At 42.3% G+C, this 20,337-nt stretch overlaps 1 protein-coding gene across 1 annotated transcript in view; it reads left to right on the top strand.

The window, feature by feature from the left end:
- The window catches only part of COL28A1 (collagen type XXVIII alpha 1 chain), a 74,349-nt gene that overhangs the window by 12,511 nt on the left and 41,501 nt on the right, over positions 1 to 20,337 (top strand). The window contains exons 3-9 of the mRNA XM_088474856.1: positions 337 to 905; positions 11,586 to 11,606; positions 12,559 to 12,618; positions 14,643 to 14,696; positions 17,661 to 17,705; positions 19,142 to 19,168; positions 20,286 to 20,330. Coding sequence (XP_088330982.1) covers positions 337 to 905; positions 11,586 to 11,606; positions 12,559 to 12,618; positions 14,643 to 14,696; positions 17,661 to 17,705; positions 19,142 to 19,168; positions 20,286 to 20,330 — 821 coding nt within the window. The remainder of the gene's footprint in view (positions 1 to 336; positions 906 to 11,585; positions 11,607 to 12,558; positions 12,619 to 14,642; positions 14,697 to 17,660; positions 17,706 to 19,141; positions 19,169 to 20,285; positions 20,331 to 20,337) is intronic.

Below are 20,337 nucleotides of genomic sequence, written 5' to 3' on the forward strand. Positions count from 1 at the left end.
GAACAAATACTACAGGAGTGTTCAATTTCCCTAGGGTCTATCCCCCACCCTTGATTATGGTGGACTCTCTATGTTTTCACCACTCCTTTTCTGTTTTTTTTTTTTGTTGGCTTTCTATTTTTTTCTGCCCCCCCTGTCCTGTTTGATATTTCAAAAAATGTAAGGCTGCTCCTACCTTTCTGCTATCGCTGCACAAAATTATGTATACAACCACTGATTTGTAATAGATTCACAAATACATATCCCTTAAGTTAGACATCAGTAATAATCTTGTAGGTGTCATAACTGTTTCTGTCATACATTACTCAATACATGTCATATGATCTCTTATATCAGATGAAGACTGCCTGCTGGAGATGGCTTTCCTTCTGGACAGCTCCGAAAGTGCTAAGGACTATAATCACAACCAGGAGAAGAAGTTTGTGCTGCAGATGGTGGACAAGCTGAAAGGCATTCAACTGGACTCCAAGCGGCCGTTCAGCTGGAGGATGGCCTTATTACAGTACAGCAGCACTGTGCTCATAGAACAAACATTCAGAGACTGGAAAGGGCCTGAGAACTTTAAAGCTCACGTTGCGCCCATAGCATACATTGGTCATGGTACATTCACATCCTATGCCATCACCAACTTAACCCAACTGTATATGAATGAAGGGACACACAAAAGTGTGAAAGTGGCTGTACTTCTAACGGACGGGGTAGATCATCCGAGAAATCCTGATATCTTTGCTGCTACTACTAATGCAAAACACCACGACATTAAGCTCTTCACTGTTGGAATGACATCGGTAGCCAAGGAAACGTCCAATTCCGCAAAGCTCCGCTTACTGGCCAGTGTGCCTGCTACCAGATTTGTGTTCCATTTACAGGAAACCACTGTGGTGGATTCAATTCTGAAGGAAGTGGTATGTATGGATTTTATGACTATAGCTATCATTATTGTATGTGTCTAAGAGGGCCTGTCATCTACAGTACAGTGTGGTAGCAGCCACTTGGTGCGCTATATGGAGCTCACTAACTTATAAGGCAGCAGGGACAGCATTAAGGGCTCTATTTATTAACATTATTTTTACTAAAATAAAGTGAAAAAGGGTGTTTTTCACACCCCCTTCACATTATTTTAGTATCACCTAAAGTTAATAAAGGGCAATTGGAGTACAATTCGTAAAATTCTACTCCAACCCCTAAGTATCACTTATTTTTAGTAAGCAGATCGCATTTCCCATAATTGTAATGGGAAATGTGATCCGGCCAAAATTACTAAAATTAAATTGTAAAAGAATATCGGGGAAAGCCCTGTGATAATAACGCCACCTGGAGGTGGCGTTATCCAGGGTCTCCCCCGGTTACCGGACACCTGCTCTATTCTAAAAGGCAGAGCAGAGCCGGGAGCCGGCCCCAGTGATCAGCTGTGTGGTCTAAATAGACCAGACGCTGATTCACTGTAAATAAAAGTAAAAAAAAAATGAACTTACCTGACTCCATGGACCGGTGGTCGGGGCTCCGGTGATGTCTCCCATCCGGTCAGCTGGTCTCCCATGCTGCACTGTGGCCCGGTCATCAGGTGATCGGGTCCCAGGGTGCAGTATGGGAGATCACCTGACTGGAGGACATGGAAGACATCACCGTCGCCCGGATCATGCAGGTAAGTGTAATTAAGGGAGAGGGGGGGTCGCGGGGGGTCCGCAAATGTGGGGGGTGGGGCTTGGTGACGAGGGCGGGGCTTAGTGCCGGGGGGGTTGCAATCTACATTACCAATGCGGATTGCAGTAAATAGAGCCCTAAATCACAATATGCATGCATCCACTAGGGTTAGGCAATGTGGAAAATGGAAGTCCCTGTCGCATAATGACAGGTCATAATTTAGCACAATTAAGATGCATATATTTTTAAATTTAAATTAAATTAAACACAACTCATAATTAATGGGCTGTGAAAAACTATTCTGAATTGAGGGCCTGATTCAGAGCCGGATGCTCTGAACGAGCGCCCGCTCTGAATTAGGGCGTTTTTTTTTTTTTTCTGGTGCGGCCTCCTGGACGCTCGCATAGCTGTGGGTTACCACCCACAGCTTATGCGAGCGTCCATGATGATGGTCGCGATGATCAAGACCATCGCAACCATCGGGCTTGCGACGAGACCCTGCAGTAGGGTCTCGCTGCCGCAAGCCCTGGAGTGATTTTGGCTCTATCAGAGCCAAAATCACTCCCACTGACATCACTAGTGATGTCAGTGGGGCCGGACCCAGACGGTAGGCATTCCCATGGGAACGCCTCCGTCTGGGCAGCCACGCCCCAGCACGCCCACCAAAGGGGGCGTGCTGTCACTCACCATCGACAGCATGCCCACTTTGGTGCGAGACCCCGAGCGACGGCTTCCCCGTCGCTCGCCGGGTCTCGCGCATGTGCACGACGGAGCAGTCTCCGTCGTGCGCATGCGCATTTGGGTACCATCGACCCGCTTGCGAGCGTCCTGCGCTCGCGAGCGGGTCTGAATGAGACCCTGAGTCCCGGAACTAATAGTACTGTGTATATTTACATGGGATAGTCTTGTGTTAGTGGAAGTTGTTAACGGTATATAGGAACAGGACCGCCCGGTACACCACAGTACCAATACCTTTTTTGATAGAAAAAAATCACTGTGGACATTTATAAAATTAGTGCACATGGAAAACTGATGTTGCCAATAGCAACCAGATGTGTGATATCTTATTGTATACTGCACTACAAAAATGATAGCTACATTATGAATGGTTTCCATGTGCATCACCAAAGGTGTCCTGTGCACTACTTTATAAATATTCCTACAGTACTGTATATGCAGTGAATAACTTCTATCACCAACTTCTGTTATTTAGGACATGTTTTCTACATAGTAAAAAAAATTATATTTCATTGGGTGGACATTCTTTATAGAACATTGACTGTGCATATGATAATGAGCATATTATTATAAGGATTGCTATGATTGACTGTGCATATGATAATGAGCATATTATTATAAGGATTGTTATGATTGACTGTGCTTATGATAATGGGCATATTATTATAAGGATTGTTATGATTGACTGTGCATATACGGCATGCAGTCGGGATGCCGACGGTCAGCATCCCGACTGCCTAATCCCGGCAAATGTCTTCCGACAGGCATCGAATTCCCGATGCCTGTCATTGGACCTAGGCCGGGAGCCCGACACCCGGGATACTGATCGAAGGTAAGCTGGGCGCCGGGTGCGGACAGCCCGGGGGTAAGGATTAGATTAGGGACTCCTTGGGGGGATTTAGGGTTAGGCACCCCTGGGGGTAGGTTAGGGTTAGTCACTTAGAGGGGGGGGTTAGTGTTAGGCACCCCTAAGGGAGGGTTAGGAAGGGGTTTAGGTTAGTAAATAGAAAAAATACTTACCTGTGGGGATCTTCACTGCCGGGCTTCCACTGTCGGGATTTGAACCGCCGGCCATGCTGCTGGCGGTAAATCATACTGATCCCTTTACTGATGGGCATAGTATTATAAGGATTGTTATGATTGACTGTGCATATGCGGATGGACATATTATTATTAGGATTATTAGGATTGACTGTGCATATGATAATGGGCAAATTAATATAAGGATTGCTATGATTGACTGTGCATATGTTGATGGGCATATTATTATTAGGATTGACTGTGCATATGTTGATGGGCATATTATTATTAGGATTGATTGTGCATATGTTGATGGGCATATTATTATTAGGATTATTAGGATTGACTGTGCATATGTTGATGGGCATATTATTATTAGGATTATTAGGATTGACTGTGCATATGTTGATGGGTATATTATTAGTAGGATTGACTGCATATGTTGATGGGCGTATTATTATTAGGATTATTAGGATTGACTGTGCATATGTTGATGGGCATATTATTATTAGGATTGACTGTGCATATGTTGATGGGCATATTATTATTAGGATTATTAGGATTGACTGTGCATATGTTGATGGGCATATTATTAGTAGGATTGACTGCATATGTTGATGGGCGTATTATTATTAGGATTATTAGGATTGACTGTGCACATGTTGATAGACATATTATTATGATTATTAGGATTGACTGTGCATATGCTGATGGGCATATTACTATTAGGGTTATTAGGATTGACTGTGCGTATGATAATGGGTATATTATTATTAGGATTATGATCATTATTTTTATTATTTTGTGTCAATTTATCAAACAACCATGAAAGTCAATCTGGCTGAGGCAACACAATCGTGCAGAAACAGATTTCCTGACATGACAGGTTTCTTTAAATCCTTATTTAAGAAATTGCAAATTTCTCCTAATATATCAATGAAGACCAGGGGTATATTACTAAAGTGCCGGGTTTTTAGAAGTGGAGATGTTGCCCATAGCAACCATTCAGATTCTACTTAACATTTATCTTGCACCTTCTAGAAGATAATAGCTAGAATCTAATTGGTTGCCACGGGCAACCTCTCCACTTCTAAAAACCCACACTTTAGTAAATATAACCCCAGATATCATCTGTTTATAGCAGGGGCGTCCAAATTTATTTTCTTGAAGTGTCAAATTAAGAAAATTAACAGAGGGTCACATTTTTTTTTATCACAGTATGCTTAAGGGTTCTTTGCTTCCCTTATGTATTTATATACCGCCCAGAGCTCCCCACTTATGTATTAATATGCCTGCCCAGAGTCCCCACTTATGTATTGTATTTATATGCCAGACTATAGCCCACTTATGTATGCAGGGGTGGATTGGGCTGCTGGGAAACCAGGACAGTTCCCATTGGGCCGCCACCTCTCAGTAGCTTACACAGGGCCGGGCCATTTAATATTATAGCTGGTGTGATGGGAGCTCACATTCTACTGTCATTGTAGGTGCAGGTGCTCACTACGGCAGTGCCGCGGCTGGAGCACAGAGTAGTACAGGGAGAGAGAGAGAGAGGTAAGGAGCTCAGGGAACCGGTGTTACCAGGCCTCTGGAGGAGATTCCTGTCCTACACCCATCCGCTGGCAGTGAAGATTTAAGCTGGAGGGAGAGGGGAGGGAAGGGGCAGCAGTTCCGCACAGGGCACAGCGCACTGCCGCCTTCCTACAGACCGTACCTGCACAGGGTGATAACATCCCCGGGGCTGGCACTGCCAGGACTGGAGCATTGAACTCACAGAGCAGTGCTGTATACAACTCAGTGTGTGGCTAATTGCAGAGCTTCAGGGGAAGGGTAAAATTAGATCTTTGTAACTGTCCTGTCACTGTGCCTTGTTGGTTGTATTGCTGTAAGCATTTGAAGGCTGTAGGGCAGTGTGTGGCTATGGGGTGTGTGTGTATGCGGTTATGGGGGCCATGTGTGTGGCTATAGGGGCTGTGTATGTGTGTGGCTATGGGGGCCATGTGTGTGTGTCTGTGCAACTATGGGGCAGTGTGTGTATGTGTGTGACTATGGGGGGTATTTGTGTACAGTATGTGTGTGGCTATGAAGGTCATGTGTGTGTCTGTGTGGCTATGGGGTAGTGTTTGTATGTGTGGAGCTATGGAGGGAATGTGTGCATATGTGTGTGGCTATGGGGGCCGTGTGTGTATGTCTGCGGCTATGGGGCAGTGTGTTTGTGCATCTATGGGGAAGTGTGTGTGTGGCTATGGGGGCCATGTGTCTGTGTGTGTGTGTCTATGGGGCAGTGTGTGTGTGTGTGTGTGTGGCAATGGGGGCCATGTTTGTGTGTGCCCGGCTATGGGGCAGTGTGTGTGCATCTATGGGGCAGTGTGTGTGCATCTATGGGGCAGTGTGTTTGTGTGTGGCTATGGGGGCCAGGTGTGTGTATGGCTATGGAGGCCATGTGTGTGTGTCTGTGCGACTATGGGGCAGTGTGTGTATGTGTGTGACTATGGAGGGCATGTGTGTGTGGCTATGGGGACCGTGTGTGTGTGTGTCTGCAGCTGTGGGGCAGTGTGTGTGTGTCTATGGGGAAGTGTGTGTGTGGCTATGGGGGCCATGTGTCTGTGTGTGTGTACATGGGGCAGTGTATGTGTGTGTGTGTGGCAATGGGGGCCATGTGTGTGTGTGTGTGTGCGGCTATGGGGCAGTGTGTGTATGTGTGTGGCTATGGGGGCCGTGTGTGTGTGTGGCTATGGGGGCCATGTGTGTGTGGCTATGGGGCAGTGTGTGTTTGTGGCTATGGGGGCCATGTGTGTGTATGGCTATGGAGGCCATGTGTGTGTCTGCAGCTATGGGGCATTGTGTTTGTGTGTGGCTATGGGGCCATGTGTGTGTATGTGGCTATGGAGGCCATGTGTGTGTGTGTCTGTGAGACTATGGGGCAGTGTGTGTATGTCTGTGGCTATAGAGGGCATGTGTGTGTATGTGTTTGGCTATGGGGGTCGTGTGTGTGTATGTCCGCGTCTATGAGGCAGTGTGTGTGTACGTCTATGGGGAAGTGTGTGTGTGGCTATGGGGGCCATATGTCTGTGTATGTGTGTCTATGGGGAAGTGTGTGTCTGTGTGGCAATGGGCGCCGTGTGTGTGTGTGTGCGCGGTTATGGGGCAGTCTGTGTGTGTGCGACTATGGGGCAGTGTGTGTATGTGTGTGGCTATGGGGGCCATGTGTGTATCTGTGGCTATGGGGCAGTGTGTGTGTGTGTGGCTATGGGGCAGTGTGTGTGTGTTTGGCTATGGGGGTCATGTGTGTGCAGCTATGGGGCAGTGTGTGTTTGTGGCTATGGGGGCCATGTGTGTGTGTGTGTGGCTATGGGGGCCTTGTGTGTGTGCATCTATGGGGCAGTGTGTTTGTGTGTGGCTATGGGGGCCATGTGTGTGTGTGTATGGCTATGGAGGCCATGTGTGTGTCTGCAGCTATGGGGCAGTGTGTTTGTGTGTGGCTATGGGGCCATGTGTGTGTATGTGGCTATGGAGGCCATGTGTGTGTGTGTCTGTGAGACTATGGGGCAGTGTGTGTATGTCTGTGGCTATAGAGGGCATGTGTGTGTATGTGTTTGGCTATGGGGGTCGCGTCATGTGTGTGTGTGTCCGCGTCTATGAGGCAGTGTGTGTGTACGTCTATGGGGAAGTGTGTGTGTGGCTATGGGGGCCATATGTCTGTGTATGTGTGTCTATGGGGAAGTGTGTGTCTGTGTGGCAATGGGGGCCGTGTGTGTGTGTGTGCGCGGTTATGGGGCAGTCTGTGTGTGTGCGGCTATGGGGCAGTGTGTGTATGTGTGTGGCTATGGGGGCCATGTGTGTATCTGTGGCTATGGGGCAGTGTGTGTGTGTGTGGTTATGGGGCAGTGTGTGTGTGTGTGTGGCTATGGGGGTCATGTGTGTGCAGCTATGGGGCAGTGTGTGTATGTGGCTATGGGGGCCATGTGTGTGTGTGCGTCTATGGAGCAGTGTGTGTGTGTGTGGCTATGGGGGCCATGTGTGTGTGTGTGTGTGTGTGTGTGCGGCTATGGAGGCCATGTGTGTGTCTGTGCGACTATGGGGCAGTGTGTGTATGTGTGTGGCTATGAAGGGCATGTGTGTGTATGTGTGTGGCTATGGGGGCCATGTGTGTGTGTGTGTGTGTGTGGCTATGGGGCAGTGTGTGTGTGTGTGGCTATGGAGCAGTGTGTGTGTGTGTGGCTATGGGGGCAATGTGTGTGCATCTATGGGGCAGTATGTGTGGCTATGAGGGCCATGTGTGTGTCTGCGGCTAGGGGGCAGTGTGTGTATGTGTGTGTGTGCGGCTATGGGGACAGTGTATGTAAAATTGTGTGCAGTTGAGGGAGTGGGGCCCCAAACTGATATCTTGCTTAGGGCTCCATGAGGTCTAAATCCATTTCTGCTCTGTATTATCCAAATTGGCTGTGTCCCTCCTGCGAACCCCTGAGCTGAAGAGATAGAAGATAACTAGTTAACGTCACAATTGTGTGCCAGTCATGTTTCTCTCCCAGGACTCCTCTGATGCTCTGCAGGGCATGGCCTTATAGGGGTGATGGGGAAGAGAGTTGTGAGGGGTCCACAGCAGCTCTGGACTGAAAGTGAAATCCAATCCCCCCCACATACCCTGACAAATGAGAAGCTACTGGGCATTACAGTTCATCTAATGTTTAGCATTACAGCCTCACATACTGAGGTAATGGGTTAAATTCATGCCATGGCCCTGTGTGGAGTTTGTATATTCTCCCTGTATGTGCATGAGTTTCCTTTGGGCACTCTGGTATCCTCTCACAATTTATGTGCATGTGGTAGGGAATATAGAGTGTAAGCTACACTGGGACAGGGATTGATTGAATGTCCAAATATTCTCTGTAAGTGCTGCAATATATGTTTGCGCTGTATAATTAACTGGTAATAATAATACCGACCCTTCCCTCCCACACTGAACCTTTCTCCCCTCCAAGCTGGCCATCCTTTGCATACTGGTCCATTCTGGCTTATATCACAGTCAGAAGTCACTGCATTAGTTTCAACCCTCAAACCGCTTTGGGACATCATAACCACTTCCAAATCCCCAGCCTTTGCCACACCCAGGTGATCTGGGCAGGATTGTCTAATATTCTGTACACTGCAGTGTATGAGGAGAGTTGAAATAAACCACACAGATATGGAGAATATGCTTGATGAAGCCACAATTGGAGGGCTGCAAATGAACCTAATGACTACAAAATAAACAAAAGCCTGTGGCAATAAAAACAGCAAAAAAAATTAATTTAACGTTTCCCAGGTCACTGAAACACTAAACTATTTATTAGACTACACTGGATACTATTGAAATGAGCTATGGTTCCTTTATAAATGACTGTCCTGCATGCACCTATCTCCCCTGTTTCTATCCAGCAGTCTGTAACGGAAGTACTGCACTGCTACGTGTCAAGTGATGCAAAAGATGTGTAGGTGCCGGGAGATTAATAATGACAGGGCTAGTTGGGGGAATTGGGACAATTTTGAAATCAAGTTGCAACTAAATAATGTTGGGGCTAGTCAGCAGAGAAAGTCCAAAAGTCTTCATCTTTCAAGAAAGACTCCACCCTCCTAAATAGACCCCCCCCTCCCCTTCATTTAGGGCTGCTTCCAAAAAAAATTCCCGGGCTGGATTTCAATCCCAAACCGCCCCCGTATGTATGTATGTATATGCCAGACCAGAGCCCCACTTATGTATGTCTATACCAGCCCAGAGCCATCCTTACGTATTTATATGCCAGCCCAGAGCCACCCTTATGTATGTATATAACAGCCCAGAGCCACGCTTATGTATTTATATTCTTGGACGTGAACCCTTTAATGTTAGGGACGCCAGTATAGAGGAGCCTTGACGATTGGCCTGGCGCTTATTTATATATTTGCAAATGTATGTAACTAATACCTCTGAATCTCTATTATCATGTAGGATTTAAGTATTTTTTGTTGATTTAGCTACAGTGTGCTGGGGGGCAAATCCCTATTTTCTGTATTTATATACCAGCCCAGAGCCTCCATTTATGTATGTATATGCCAGCCCAGAACCCCCCTTATTTATTTAAATACCATACCAGAGCCCCCCTTATGTATTTATATGCCACCGAGGAACTATTGCTGACAAAGTTAAGATGTACGTCAAGGCATCATATCTGTGGCACCTCATTTAGAAACTCTCTCTCAGGAAGAACATGAGGGTCCACCTGAGGGGTGATGTATCCGCTGGGCAATTCTCTGAACTCCTATTTAAAATGGGAGACACAGAGTATCCCAAGTCTGAGGGAAAGGTGACATCCATGCAGGCCTAGGCACAGTAGTGAAGACCCTAGCAGATCTCACAGCCAGGATATACCCTGATATTGCCAATATCCATAAAAAAAGTCCATTGACTGGCTCTGCGAGCATGCCATTCTAACCCCCAAGAACGACACAGCTACCATCATTAATGGCACTCTACTTCAGTCCTTCTAAGGTGAGATACGGGGTACAGGTCTGTGGACCCGGTAGTGCAAATGAATGAGGTAGTCCACTAACCCATGGAGGTCCTCAACACCCTCAACCCTCCTGGTCTTCCAGACCACAAACTTCTCCTCAAAGTCAAGGTTTCAGTGATGTTGCTGCGGAACTGCAACCTGCCCAAACTCTGCAATGGTACCAGGCTGCAAGTAAAGGCCATCCACAGGAATATCATCGAGGCCACAGGGTTCACCGTCTATGCTCGGGGGGAGTGGGTGTTCATACCATGCATACCACTCATATCATCAGAGTACCCCTTCCAGTTCAAGAGGCTACAGTTCCCATCAAGGTCTGCTTTACAATAACTATCCATAAGTCCCAGGGGCAGTCTCTGAAGGTGGCAGGGATTGACTTGAGGGAAGACTGCTTCTCACATGGACAGTTCTACTTGGCCTGCTCCAGAATGAACTCACCCAGCTGCTTGCTGATCCTTGCACCTGAGGAGAGATCCACCAATGTGGTCTACAAAGAAATACTTAAGTAGAGAAAAAAAAGCTTTACAAAGGTCTTATAACCCACCTTCAATTCATTCATATTTAAAAAAAAAGTTTAAAAAACTAAATTTATTAAAATAGATATTACTGCGTTCCTGTACCCCAGAGGCATAAAATGAACTAAGCATATGTCAAGTTAAAATGGGATGAAGGAAATGGAAATAGTAAATATCTAAAGTCTACCAAGGGGAAACCAGACACATCAGCTAATATTAATATATAATGCACCAATATTCAATACAATGGTTATAACGTATCTGGCCAAGTCCTCAGGAACAAAACAGTCCCAACAAGAGAGTAACTGCTCCTCTCACTCACATATCTCCATAATTTTACTAAGAACCAAAGTCTTACCGATCAAGATACAGGCTCCTCCTGGTGTCAAATCTGAGCCAAAGTCAGCAACCTCCATACTAAACGTTCATTAAAGTGATGGCTACCCTAGGAATTCTGGTAATAGCCAAAGTTGTCCCTATAGGGTCAAACATATATGCGATATGAACTCTGCTACTCCTTCTGATAATATAGCATTCACATGGTGTCTCCAAATACTGTACATGCAACTGATGCGTTTAGTTTAACACCAGAAGTTTTTCAAATGCTAACCACTATGTCACCATCCTGCTTATAGTGCAATGGATTCTTCATAGAGTCATGCCCTGCAAAATATATTAATATGTATACAGTACGTGAAATGGAAGATAGAACAGATCATGGATTTGCAGAGACTTTAGTAGATAATGACATTATGTGTTATCTGTTGGTTGATTACAGTATTGTGCTCATTACTAAATTGTCATGACAGTTCAAAATTCCTACCTCTGTTCCTTTTAAATAGTTTTTTCTTGGGCTTTACATAGGTGATGTTTTACAAGATATGTAGGGTAGCTAAAATAGGCTAGGTCTACACTTTGTTAAGTCAATAAAAAAATATAATTAGGTGTCATCCATTGGAGAAGTAGGATTATTGTAACTAAATTGATACAAAAAACATAATTTCTGCTCAAGTTTAACTTCTATAATAAAAACATTTTAACATTTGTAGTGAGAACTGCATGTGAAGTACTATATAAAAGTCAATATTTACTTTATTTATATTTCTATTCACTGATTTGCGTTACGTCTTTTTTTTTACAGAAAGAGCTTGCAGAGGAAGGGGTAAGTACTCCAGTTGTCAACTACAAGACCTACAGTGCTATATAACTTTAGCTTTTCTGGCAGACAAACAAATCAAATTATTTTCAGCACATTTTGTTTGTATAACACAAATACATACAATCTGCAAGTGTTATTAACCGTTCCTTTTATATTTTAATTGAGATTTCAAGGAGGGGACTGAGCATACAATCATTTATTTTTGTTGATACTGAAACAAGGGGCAGAGCAGACCCTTAGCTATACTTCTGCTTGCTCTAAAAATAAAAAATTAAATAATTTTAAATATTTGTGGCTGCTTCAAGTTCTGGAATCTAAAACAACTGTCTGAGCAGGATAATAATTTCCTCTCAAATGATTTCATTTTCCATTGGAGTTGTTAAAAACGTATTTATTTTTTTACTTTATTTTTTGTTACGGTGTTAAACATGCAATAAGCATCAGAATCATCTTACCTCTCACAAGACTCCTCTCTTTGGAGGCTGGCTGCGCAGCAGGTCTCCAGTCCTCGTGGGAACAGCAGGTCTCAGCTGCAGCAGATGTCTTATGCTGGCTATACACACTGGACGATATATCGATCTATCCATCGGCCGATGTATACACACAATACATCTGTGAACCACGTAGTTCATAGATATACTGTATCATGTCGACCAGGCAGCTTGGTAGATGCGATATATCCGAAAGATATACCGTGCAGATCTGTGTACAGGTGACCAACCCATATACTGGCTGCAGGAACCAGCGACAATGACATCACAACTGGTTCCTGCGACTTTCCTGAGCATTTCCCCTGAAATACAGCACTGTATATGTATATAACTTATGATTACAAGACACTTTAAAATTACATTTTAAAATAAATATAGACTGAATTGGTTTTCTCCTGTATACAGTATATTTAAGAATAAACAAAATGTAACTTCTAAATCACATTGTGTCATCCTTTTTCCAGTGTCGGCAGTCACCTGCCTGTACCTGCGAGAAAGGTGAAAAGGGACCTTCAGGACCTGCTGTAAGTACATCCTGTCATTAATGCAAATACTGATTGCTAAACAAGTGTAAACATATTTTTACAAAGTATCTTCTTGTGATTATAAAAAATAGGCCTATGGTGATTACTACTAAGGGAGAGTCCAGATATACCAATGTATTTACCTTCATGCTTATAACACAAGGGGGTGTGATGTAGAGTTTGCTCACAAGTCTGTTCGGCAGATGGATCCTGCAATACCTAGCTCTGGCCATGCTCTGTAGCCGAGCGCACGCATCAACGGACTATTCAGAGTAATTCGCATTTTCAGTCACATCATCACCAATGGGAATAACGGGGTGGCAATGTGGCATTCACATGTAATATGAGTGTGGGCGCGTCAATGGTGTGTAATTAGAATTGTGGGGGTGTTCTTCAGACAAATTTCTTGCATCAGGCATAGTTGGTGCAGTAATTATGATGATGGCTATATGGCTGCGGGCGGTGCGGTCATATAGATGCATACAACTCTGCATACATGCAAATATATCAGCATTTAGATCCAAGTGCAATTGTGGCATATTTGCATTATTGCATAAAACTCTGAATTGACCCAACAATTTGCAAATAAATATTCTGTTCACTTGTTTAAAGAAAACAATCGATTATTTATCTATTATATATCTACCATTTTTTTCTTCCACAATGTTCCCATCATGGCAGGATAAGGGAGTTCCAACTTGTAGCTACCATCATTTGATACAGAACTCTGAATTTCAAATAATAGTTAAAATTATTAACTCTAGGTGGCAGGGGCATATCCAGAACTTTGTGGACCCCATAGCAACACTTTGAAGAGGCCCCCACCCTAATGTTTATCAGAGACACCTCTCTTCACAGTGGTTGTTCATTTTATGCCCCATAGAAGTGTCCTGTTTAATTTTTGCACATTAGATGCCGTAGGTAACGCTTCAAGTGCTCCAACTTTACGGGCAACTTTGGAAGCTTGCATGGCAGACCCACAGGCACACTGATTAGCTCAGCTGTGGCTGTGAGGGTGAAACAGGAGCATGGGGGATGGATCATATCAGTGTAGAGCTTTACTGAGAAGCAGAAATAGAGACCGCCACCTATATGAGCGCTTATAAGTAACCCTTTTCAGGCTGAGACCAATTTGCTAATCAGCCAATTGCATAACTTGATTGACAACTATATGACGGGTTCGGGGCCACCAAAGCCTCTGGGCCCCACATCAATGGCACCCCCGGCACCCACTATAGCTACACCCTTGCTAGGTGGTCATTTCAATTAGTATCGTATCAGTGTAGGGCTGTGCACATATCTGCGCATAATGGTACCACATAGATCATTGATGTTCACCTCTATGACCCTGATGAAAGTAACAGTATAACTAAAACGTTGGATGTGTAAAGTCTTGGTGTTTTTTTTAATAATACATAATTACTCCTGGAGTGCCTCCTACTTGAATTTCATTATACAGACTGGCGTGTGCTATTCTATGTCAACAGTCATAATGTCAACATGATAATGTCGACAGGGTCATAATGTCAGTATTGATCTTGGTGACATTCATCATGTAGATACTGATGAATGTCAACATATTAGAATGTTGACATATTGTCCCTGGTCACCCAATCACTTATTTGCTTCTGATGGCTGCAGCGGCTCCATGGCGGCTTCCGGGTCCCAGCAGTCATGTGACCATCACTTCTGGGTCAGACCTCTGATGCTCCTGCATTCCAATGAGGATTCCTTCCATAACCCCTACACACTAACCCTCCCTCTAGTGCCTGACCACCCCTCCCCACGCAGCCTAACCCTAACTTCCCCCTAACCCTCTCGTCTGCAGCCACAACTTAATGTTGACATTCTGACAATATCGACTTGTTGCATGTTGACATTTTAACAATGTCGACATAATGTAGACATCGTGGTGTGTCAACTTATTGATATGAAATTCACATATACTATACTGTATATAGCATGTTGTATCTTAACATAGATTTGATGATTTATATTGTAATGCTGCCTTTTCTGTTCTCTAGGGTAAAAAGGGTCGGCCAGGTGATGATGGTATTCCTGGATTGAGGGGTAGTAAGGTACATTTTTTATGTTCTTTCTTTTTTATATATATCATGTGACATAATTAACCCCTAGTTCAAAATAGTAATTGTTTAGTAAAATGTGTTATCTTCCCTATATGGCATCTTGTTTTCAATGCTGACAATTTTAACATTAAAAAGAGGAGGCACCATAGAAGAAAGTTCATAGTCATTTAGAGGTGAATGTTTGAAATCATTTAGGGGCCAACGAACATATAATAAAAAACAATGTCATACAAGGGAACATTTATTTTAATGATCATTGTTGCTAATTAATTACAGTATAGGGATTTGTATATAAGGGTGTGGATTGAAAGATAGGGATGAATTCAATTAGCTGCAAAAAGTGCCGTCTGGCAAAAAGCGGACTGAATTCGCCTCATTCGCCTGTTTATACGTGATGTTTGCTCCATGCATGTCCCCACTTTTCGCCCTACTCAATTGTAGAACAGGCGGAAACGCGAATAGGCAAATGTTTTACAAAGCGAAACTAGTGAAAAGGACATCTTTTTGGAGGAAATCAGTCTGTACCCCATAAAAAGCATTGGTGACCCTGGGAATCAATATAGAATAATAGTAGTAGCCCTATTAAAGGTATTTAGTGAACTTATTTTGAGGCAAAGGGCTTTTATATGCATATTTGCATATGTGTGGAAAAATTATTGAAAGCAATGTTTTTTCAGAAAATTAAGTACCGTAGTTAACTTTGGGTTACATGAAGATGGGTACTAGTATACCTGCTGCAGCCTCCTGCAATCTCGAAAACACCTGTCTCATCCATATAGCTCCCAAAATACCAGGTCCCCCACTTTGTTACATTTTTCCAATACTTTCTACATTTTTGCCCCAAAAACGACGTCCTTTTTTTGGGGTGAATTAAGATATTTTTAATATTTTTTTTGACTAATTAGTCATTAGGTGGGTGTCCAAAGGGTTCTGAACCAAATCCCCACATTTCTACCCCAAATATGGATTTTGCACTTATTTTCTCCTGCCTTTTTCTGGAGAAACTTTTTTGCCTGTTTTTGCCTATGGAGTTTTCGCCTAGACAAAAACTCCTGGAGATTGAATATGGAGATACTTTGAAAACAGGCGAAAAGTGGAAATCGGAGAAAACTTTTCTCCAAATGGCACTTTTCGCGGCTAATTGAGTTTGGTCCATAGACAGTAAAAAGGTCGACAGTATTGTCGATCAATAGACCGGATCCCGTCTATAAAGGATTATGTTTTCCTGGACTGTCCAATTAATTTACAGCTATCTGCAGAAACCATCACCATTCTTTCTGGAATGCCTGAAATGACTCAGTTCAAGATATACTACAGGTACCAGGTAGCAGAAAGCAGTAGAAGTGCTTTCTCAGCAAAGGACGCATGTCCCAGTATCAATGCTACACTGCTAGTGCAGTTTGCCAGCATCCAAGACAGAGATGTACCATTATTTCAAGACCAAGTACCAAGAGATTAGGCAGATAGAAGAACACTTTGAAGATCCTGCCCTGGATTGCACCAGGAACATTCTCCTGGTAAAGGTGGAGGAGCGGAGGTTATGTCATGAATCAAGGTCCTGAATTATGTCTCTCAATAATTTAGAAAACTGTTTTGGCTTGAGGTGTAATGTGTGCACCTGTTAGGCCTGATCCAATTGTGCTCACGATTAGAAGTCAAGTTCATCAATTCTGCAGGAAAGCAATTCATCTAGCTCCACTTTTCATTCCTTTAGAGATAGACCCTTTTCGAGAATTTTTGTCTGGAGCAAGCGCTATAAAGACACATGCCTCCTACTTTCCTGTGACAGACTAGTGATCATCCAGGACTTCCAGCTTCTGAACTGCTTCCGCTGTTTACCTGTGTACCAGACACCTGGCTCATTTTGCCTTTAGCTGAATTAATTTTACTGTACTTCTACTTGTGTATTTGAACAGTACCTATTGCTTCTCTGTTATAAAATAAGCATACCAAAATGTTGTTAAAAAATAATAAAAACAAACTACCATGTTTAATTTCATGGACAAAATCTATCAGTTCTATATTATAAGGATAAAACATTTTTACTTTGAAACATAATTATATTAGAATTTACCTTGGGCTTGAGAGGAGTGTTGCTTTTATATGTTCTAAGAACTCTTGTTGACATTTAATAGTCTTATATTTCACAATAGGGGGGCATTGAGCCATATGTATTAGTGTCACCTGTATATTATTATTATTATTATTATTATTATTATTATTATCTACATAATAATTGTAGTGTAGAAGGTCTGTCCTGTCTCCTCAATGTACGCAGTGGAAGCCTGGGCGTGTCCCCAACGGCTGCCACTGCGAGGGAGACTAGACAGAGAGGGCAGAGCCACTACGGAATGGGGGACGGGGAGCAGCAGAGCAGGCGTGACGGTCATAGAATTATATTAATATAATATACATCTTGTTCACTCTTTTTTTTTTCATCTTGCTTATTTTCTGCGGTAGGAATTAGAATTATCCCAAGAATTCCCACCTAAAGGGCTTGCTCTAACATACAGTATCTTCCTTCAGTGAACTTTCATTGTGTTAATAAATGCATGAAAATAAATGACAATGGTGTATTATAAATGGTGTAATTATACTGTATTCTAAAATAGAAATGCTGCATTTAAAACTGTAGAAGGCAGCATTGGCAATTTCTCATTCAATAATGATCACACTCTAGCATGATGGATTATGTAGGTAAAGCACGATGCATGGAAAAGGATGACATAATGTGACTACAGCGTGCTTGTGTCTTCAGACAGTTTCATGCTTTTTTCTATCACATGTATATGAGCAAGCCATAACATGTCCTTGGAGCTAAGCTACTGATTGCCCAAAGTGATCTATATAATACCTGTTTTCTACTATTGGATTGTTTCTGTGTTCTCATCTAATTTCTACAGTATGGGAATCATGAATTCTATGTAAAATATGTTACATCTTTCTTCGTTGTAGGGTGAATCTGGACTTAACGGTATTCCTGGAAGAGATGGACTAGAGGTAAGACTGTAAAACCAATACAATATGCTTCATATAGATTATAAACAAATACAAATATAATAGCAGAATATTACATTTTATACCAGTGGTTCCCAAACTGTGTGCCGTGGCACCCAGGGGTGCCTTGGGACACTTGCAGGGGTGCCTCAGGGTGGTGGTCCAGCACCAAATAAAATTATTTATGGTCAGTGTAATGTAAATATGTGGACAAACAGAAGTTCAAACCTGTCCACCACCCCATAACTGACCCTAAGGATGACAGGTAAGCACAATTTACTTCACTTTACTACTTTATTAAATTTTTTCTGAATTTCTCAATAACAAACTTTTGGCCCAGGGTGGCTATGAAAACTATGCTGATACTCTAGGGCGCTGTGGTACAAGAAAGTTTGGGAACCACTGCTTTATACAATGGGTGGTGGGACACTGAGAAGTCTCTCAATGGGTAGTAAAATCTAGCAAAGTATAATCATCCAAAGTCATTACTGAAGAAAAAATGGGCAGAACAATTGAGCATGTGACACTTTTTTCTTGGTTACTGTTGCACATACAGTACTGTTGGCATAGCAATACCAACAGTATGTGCAATAGTAAACACACACAAAAGTGTGTAGTATACAGTAATAGTATAATACAGTAGCTCACAATTAGAAACCTTTGAAGGACACATATTTTAATATAATACTGCATTTTCCATGACTGGGATTTGTGCAAGACCTTAAGAAGTTAGTACCAGGAGTCAAATCCACTTATTTAACACACATATCAGTCCTGTCTCTTAAGGTGGGTAACCGATGATCCAAGGGTCGACATATTGGGTGGTCCCTACACACGGGGAGATCCAGTGTCCGTCTGCCCGATATGCTGCCCCCCATTCAAAGAGCTGCATGGGATCGTCAGTCGTTTCACCTGATCTTTTGAACATGCAGAAAGATCAGGCGAAGCAACAGACGACCCCATGGGAACGCGCAATGCACAATATCGTGCCTACATACTGAACGATACTGCTGATTTATCATTCCAATCCGTCGGATCATTGGCAATATTGTTCCATGTGTAGGGGTCTTTACAGTTATCTTATTAACTAGGCAAAATCACAAAGTCAGTGATGAATTTCCCATTAGACAGCAGTAATTAGTCTGTGCCATGAGCATAGGAAAAGTAATTAAGAGTATGTTTGGTATTTAAAAAAAAATGAAAATTGAGAAATTATTTGACATCTTATGGAAGTATTTATGGGTAAGGAGTCCACATTTGTGGACACACAATTTTGCACTTTCCACATTATAATGTTTTCTGCTATATTTCCAGAATGATTATTATTAATTATACAAAAAAACAATATATATGAGATTAGTCACAATGTAAAATGTATGCTCTGTCATTATTATTATTATTGTTATTATTATACTGTAGTTTAATTCTTTTTCTTACAGGGGAAACCTGGGTATAAAGGAGAGCAGGTAATGTAGACAGTCCACTGCATCTACTGTAGATTACATGTTACACTTGTTATACCAATGCCATACTTGGATTTCCTCTTTATTATTTAACTAGCATTTGTCCGCAGCTTTGCTCGCGTGGATGTCTGTTATTGCTCAATGGAACTAATTTTACAAAACAGTAGTGGCATCTAATATTGTGATGTATATTTTATATTGTAGACATTGATCACAAAATGTCTTTGTAAACAAAATTTGCAGTTTTTCCTTCAGGGATTAACACAAAAAGATGCTTGGGGCTACTAATTTGTGAGCAAGACACATAAACTACAGTAACACTGAAAGGTTGCAAGTAACATGAGCAGCAACTCTATAATATGTAGTATTCATCTTCGTGCACCATTTACTGGATTCACATGTATACTGCAACTTCATGAGTCAAGATACGCTGCCTGATTAGTGCTTAATATATAGTTTCCTGCAAAAAAATAGTTCTTGAGATGTATATATCTATGTATTTATATATGACTACATATATAACTGTTTGCATTTGAGGTGTGCTATATATATATATTTATATATATATATATATATATATATATGTATATATATATTTATGTACATATAGTAATTTTGTACTTGAGGGGCCTATGCAAATTCTGATATATATATTTTTTTGCCTCCATAGTTCATAAACAGTCCCTAAAAGTATATTTGTCCCCAAAAAATTATATTAATATGCATCTAGTCATTTTTGGCTTGAAGAGCCTGCACACTACATGTGCCAAGTGTGTCAAGCATCTGGTTTTTTTTTTTGCTTCTCTCCCTGATGTCACAATCCATACCTCAATTTCTTTCTAGGTGACTAAGCTATATATTATTGAAAACACAATCCAAAATTAATCCCGTAGTATTTGTGTGATGCCGGGACGAACAGACAAACAAAAATTCTGAAAAAAAAAAATTGTCTCCATAGTTCATACATAGTTAATTTCTCCCCAAAAAATTCTATGTACAGACACAACCATTGCAACTTTATTATAAGTATAGATTATTATGTATTTTATTTCACAATTCAAATAATGAGATTCCAATAAGAGAATTACCATTGGCCAATTTTTTCCCATCATTTTTGTAGGGAGAGAGAGGAGAATGTGGTATTCCTGGTATCAAGGGAGATCGGGTATGTA

This window comes from Taudactylus pleione, unplaced genomic scaffold (genome assembly GCF_031769625.1).
Source record: "Taudactylus pleione unplaced genomic scaffold, aTauple2 ptg000156l, whole genome shotgun sequence".
In the NCBI taxonomy this organism is placed as follows: domain Eukaryota; kingdom Metazoa; phylum Chordata; class Amphibia; order Anura; family Myobatrachidae; genus Taudactylus; species Taudactylus pleione.